Source organism: Neophocaena asiaeorientalis, unplaced genomic scaffold (genome assembly GCF_003031525.2).
Source record: "Neophocaena asiaeorientalis asiaeorientalis breed wild unplaced genomic scaffold, Neophocaena_asiaeorientalis_V1.1 scaffold629, whole genome shotgun sequence".
Classification (NCBI taxonomy): domain Eukaryota; kingdom Metazoa; phylum Chordata; class Mammalia; order Artiodactyla; family Phocoenidae; genus Neophocaena; species Neophocaena asiaeorientalis.
In genome coordinates this window covers 6,141,062-6,146,542 of record NW_020175468.1, presented here as the reverse complement: position 1 = coordinate 6,146,542, position 5,481 = coordinate 6,141,062, and the positions used below count along the sequence as shown (strand labels likewise).

At 53.0% G+C, this 5,481-nt stretch overlaps 1 protein-coding gene across 2 annotated transcripts in view; it reads left to right on the top strand.

The window, feature by feature from the left end:
* ZNF575 (zinc finger protein 575) overlaps positions 1–5,021 on the top strand; it is a 6,643-nt gene extending 1,622 nt beyond the window's left edge. Inside the window, exon 3 of one of the 2 annotated variants that reach the window (XR_003006343.1) lies at positions 4,796–5,021. Coding sequence is in view for 1 of the 2 variants with exons in the window: in XM_024768828.1 (XP_024624596.1) it covers positions 1–572 (572 nt within the window). In the remaining variant the exon portion in view is untranslated. Of the gene's footprint in view, positions 573–4,795 lie in introns of those variants that run through there. The other variant, XM_024768828.1, reaches the window with a different exon arrangement.
* The last annotated feature ends 460 nt before the right edge of the window (positions 5,022–5,481 follow it).

Below are 5,481 nucleotides of genomic sequence, written 5' to 3'. Positions count from 1 at the left end.
GCCCCCCGCCCCAGCGCCCGCACCGCTGCCCCGACTGTGACAAGGCCTTCTCGTACCCGTCCAAGCTGGCCACGCACCGGTTGGCACACGGCGGCGCCCGCCCCCACCCATGCCCCGACTGCCCCAAGGCCTTCTCCTACCCCTCCAAGCTGGCAGCCCACCGCCTCACGCACAGCGGCGCCCGTCCGCACCCGTGCCCGCACTGCCCAAAGGCCTTCGGCCACCGCTCCAAGCTGGCAGCCCACCTCTGGACCCACGCGCCCACCCGCCCCTACCCATGCCCCGACTGCCCCAAGTCCTTCTGCTACCCCTCCAAGCTGGCGGCCCACCGCCATACGCACCATGCCACCGACGCCCGTCCCTATCCTTGCCCGCACTGCCCCAAGGCTTTTTCATTCCCCTCCAAACTGGCCGCCCATCGCCTATGTCACGACCCCCCGACGGCGCCGGGCAGCCAGGTCACCGCCCGGCATCGCTGCTCCAGCTGCGGCCAGGCGTTTGGCCAGAGACGCCTCCTACTCCTTCACCAACGCAGCCACCACCAGGCCGAGAGCCCAGGGGAGCGGGAGTGAACCCTCCCTTTGGCTCACTGGCTCCCCGTGCTGCGAGCCCCGGTCAATAAAGAGGTGGCATCTCTGAGCCAGGCTGTATGGACTTGCCTCTTCCAGGTAGCCGGAAGGGAGGTTGGCCCCCACACTGGGCTCAGACTTAGCAGGAGGAACTCGTTTCTGGGAGGGGAAAACATCACCCACAGAGTTAGCACTGGGCCCCAAACCATGGACCTGGAGATGGCTCTGGTTTTTCACACCTCTTCATATGGCAAAGGTTAAACACCTGCTAGCACCCTGTACTGCTGAGGAGCATGGCGAGACAGGCGCTCCTCAACGTTGTGAGTTTAAACTAGTGCCTCCACTTTGGCCACTGAGTGTATGTATAAAACATTTTAAATGCACGCATGCTCGTGTCAACGATTCCACTTCTAGGAATTTATCCTATAGATAAGCACGTGAAAAAAGGTATAAGATTAAGGATGTTCACTGCAGTGCGATGGCAGCGGCCAAAGATGGGAAACAACCCGAGTGCCCATCAATAGGGGACCAGCTAACGAATTTACAGTACAGCCAGAGAATGGAAGATGTAGCTATAGGGGAAAAGAGTCAGCTCTACATGTACTGACATGGAAGTATTCCCAAGATATGCTAAATCATAAAAGCAAGAACAAGGGGTGTATACCAGTAGAGTAAAAGCAATTTTAAGGCCAAGCTTTGGAGCCAGCCCTGACCCACTAAAGAGCCGCAGGGCCTTGGACAAGCTTGTCACTTCTCTGAACTCAGATGCCTTATCTATAAAATGGGAGGGTTTTTTGTTTTTTAATTTGGCCACGCTGCGGGTTTTTAAATTTGGCTGTGGCTTGCGGGATCTTAGTTCCCTGACCAGGGATCGAACCAGGGCCTCGGAAGTGAAAGCACCAAGTCCTAACCACTGGATCGCCAGGGAATTCCCAAATGGGAGTATTATAAGGCCTTTACAAGCATCTTCTCAGGCAAAGATGGTTCCCCTCTTGGAGCCTGTTTCTCCAGCTATAAAACAAGGATGACTGAGCTAACACTGGACTGCTCTTCGTTCTACAGATATGAATTAAGCAGGTACCGTGTGCCGGGCCCTGCACAGGGTGTTAGGAACACAGCAGTGAACAAGACAGACCTGGTCTAGTGAGGGAGGTGGACACCAACCAAGTAGTGGCAAACACAAAGTAAAGAAGCCAAGTCCACTTTGAACAACAAGTAGGGGAGCCTTGCCTCCCTTCATACCAAGAATTATTACAAAGCTGTAGTAATAGGACGGTGGTGCTGGCTTGGGAATAGGCTAGTGGGAGGGCACTGAGAGCTCAGGAACAGACCTGCGCTTACGAGGTGCTAATAGGAGGCGGTCCCCACCTGTAGATCAGAGGTTGGCAAGCTTTTCCTATAAAGGGCCAGACAGTAGATCTGTTTAGATTTTGCAGGCCATACTGCGTCTGCCACAACTACCCGGTGCTGCTGTTGTAGCGCAAAGGCAGACACATGCATTGTGATATGTGGACGAGCGTGGCCGTGTTCCCATAAAACTTTATTTACAAAAACAGTAGGTGAGGGCTTCCCTGGTGGCGCAGTGGCTGAGAGTCCGCCTCCCGATGCAGGGGGCACGGGTTCGTGCCCCGGTCCGGGAAGATACCACATGCCGCGGAGTGGCTAGGCCTGTGAGCCATGACCGCTGAGCCTGCACGTCCGGAGCCTGTGCTCCGCAACGGGAGAGGCCACAACAGTGAGAGGCCCTCGTAATGCAAAAACAAACAAACAAAAAAACAGTAGGTGGGCTGGATTCTGCCTATGGAGTGTAGTTCGCCAGCCCCAGCTATAGATGAGTGGGGAAAGGATAGCTAATCTGTGAATGAGCTGATAGGGAAGAAAATTAAATGAGACCCTGTGGTAGGCAGAATAATGGTCCCCCAAAGATATCCACATCCTAATCCCCAGAACCTGTGAGTGTGTTGGCTTCCACACAGCAGAAGGGACTTTGCTTATGTGATGAAGGATCAGCTCTTAAGATGGGAGATTATCCTGATTATTCCAGTGAGTCCCAGTGTAATCACAAGGGTCCTTACATGGGAAAGAGGGAAGCAGAGGAGTCAGAGGAGATGTGCCAATGGAAGCAGAGACTGGAGTGATGCGGGACCGCGGGTCAAGGAATGCAGTCAGCTTCTAGAGGCTAAAAAAGGCAAGGAAATGGGTTCTCCCCTAGAGCTTCCAGAAGGAGCACAGCAAAATAAAAATTTAAATAAGTAGATAAATAGAATAAAAAATAACATTAAAATGAGGCTCTCTACCTCACAGCATACACAAAAATTAGTTTCTAGTGATTTAAGATCTAAGTCTGAAACACAAAACTCCAGAGCATTTAGATGGAAATAAAGGAGAATCCCTTAGTAACCTCAGAGGCAGAGAAAGTATCTTTAAGACACAAAAAGTACAGATCATAGAGGAAAAGACTGGTAAATTTGATCATAAGCAAACCAAGATACAACGATGATAGAGAGACAGTATTATGAGGGTAGACCTGGCAAATACGGTTAGATATAGAGGGTGAGGAAAGGCCTTCTTGAGGAGCTATTGTTCAGAGCTCAGATCTGAAAGCTGTGGAGGATGGAATGAGAGATGGTTTGTGGCATCTCCAGCATGAGGCTGGAACCAAGCAGACAAATGGAAATCAGGGGGCCTCAGGATTGCAGGCTGCTCAGCAAGGCCCTTGCGGTAGGGTGGTGGGATTGCAGGCCCAGCGGAGGGGCAGGCTCCCTCCCCCAAAGCCAGCAGTATGGCTTGTGTCCATATTTACCGTGGAGCTGCCCCGGAAGATTTCCTCCAAAGTGACCCCACCACCATCAACGTTTCAAGGACACAAACTCATCTTGGGGGTGTCCATCTGGCCCAACCTTACTTTGTCCAGATGGGAAAGCTGGGTGCAGGAAGGATGGGATTTGCCTGCAACCAAGCAAGGGAGAGTGCTGAGTCAGGGTGGATCCCGGGTTTTCCTGGTACCCCGCCCAACACCCTGCTACTCCTTGCACTTGTCCTGCCTGAAGACCTCTGCACTTGCTTTTCCTCTGCCTGGAATGGTTCCCCCAGAACCTCCCTTACTTCTCCCAAGTCCCTGCAGACAGGTGAGTCCGCTGAGACACCCTCCCTGATGACCCGATCACTCCCATCACTGTGTAACACTGCCTGGCTTTATCTGCTCACACAGCATTTATCGCCACCCCACACTGCGGGACACTTGCCGTCTCTCTCCCCCAGCAGAATGTCAGCCCCGTAAGAGCGGGGGACTCGTGTCTGTTTTTTCAGTCTGCAGCCCCACTGTCTCACACATGGTGGGTGTGGTTGGCAGAAAAATGGCCTCCCAAAGATGCCCACATCTTAATCCCTGGAACCTACAGATATGTTATGTGGCAAAGGTTGAATTAAGGCAGCATAAGGAATGAAGGTTGCTAAGTGGCCGGCTTTAAAACAGGAAGATTATCCCAGGTTATCCGGCTGGGCTCAGTGTAACCACAGGAAGAGTCAGTGTCAGAGTGACACAGCGTGAGAAAGACTCGACTGGCCGTCGCTGGCGTTGAAGATGGAAGGGGCGTGGGTCGTGGGCAGCTGCTAGAAGCTGGAAAAGACAAGAACGCGGATTCTTTCCCGGAGCCTCCAAAAGGAGCGCATCCCTGCCTACACCTTTTTTTAAAAATTTATTTATTTAATTTATTTATTTTTAGCTGCGTTGGGTCTTCGTTGCCGCGTGCAGGCTTTCTCTAGTTGTGGAGAGTGAAGGCTACTCTTTGTCGTGGTGTGCGGGCTTCTCACTGCAGTGGCTTCTCTTGTTGCGGAGCACGGGCTCTAGGCACCCGGGCTTCAGCAGCTGTGACTCGCAGGCTCTAGAGCGCAGGCTCAGTAGTTGTGGCTCGCGGGCTCTAGAGCGCAGGTTCAGTAGTTGTGGCGCACGGGCTTAGTTGCTCTGAGGCATGTGGGATCTTCCTGGACCAGGGATTGAACCCGTGTACCCTGCACTGGCAGGCAGATTCTTAACCACTGTGCCACCAGGGAAGTCCCCCTGCCTACACCTTTGTGTTTAGCCCAGTGAGACCCATTTTGGACTTCAGACCTCCAGACCTAGAAGGTTACACCTTTCTTTTGTTTTAAGACACTAAGTTTGTGGTCATTTGCTACCTAGCTCTGACCCTGCCCTTTGCCCTTCAACCCCTTCCTGACCTCCCCAGGATGAAGTCCAAGCTTCTCAGCCTGCCGTTCACAGTGCTTCTGGACCGCCCTGTCCTGCTTTCTACAGCGAGGGAAAGGCTCTCCATCGGTGCTGTCCAGCTCAGGAGCCAGTGAGCACTTGAACTGTGCCCAGTGTGACTGAGGAAGTGAATTTTTCCTTTTGTTTCACTGTCCTTAAGTTTATTTTATTCATTTATTCATTCATTTATTTATTTATGGCCGTACCGCGAGGCATGTGGGATCTTAGTTCCACAACCAGGGATCAAACCCGGGCCCCCTGCAGTGGAAGCACAGAGTCCTGACCACTGGACCACCAGGGAAGTCCCTGTCATTAAGGTTAAATAGCCACCTGTGTCCAGTGGCTACTGCACTGGACGGCACAGCTGCCAGGACTGTGCCCACCTTTCCAGCTAGGTCTGCCCCTAAAGCCTCGTCACCAGAGGGGCCGTGCTCCTTCAACTGCCCCCTGGGCACCAGGCTGGCTCCCACTTCCCGGCCTTCGCCCACACCATGGCCCTATCCTACCTTCTACCCTGACTCTCTAACGCCCAGTTCAGTTCCCACCTTAAATGTGGTGGATCCTTGAAGGGGGTTCAGGATTTGGGGGGGGTGATTAAAATGCCCCTTCCCCCAATTCTACCTCCCAAATGAGGTGATATCAAACCAGGCTGGTGACAGTTTCACA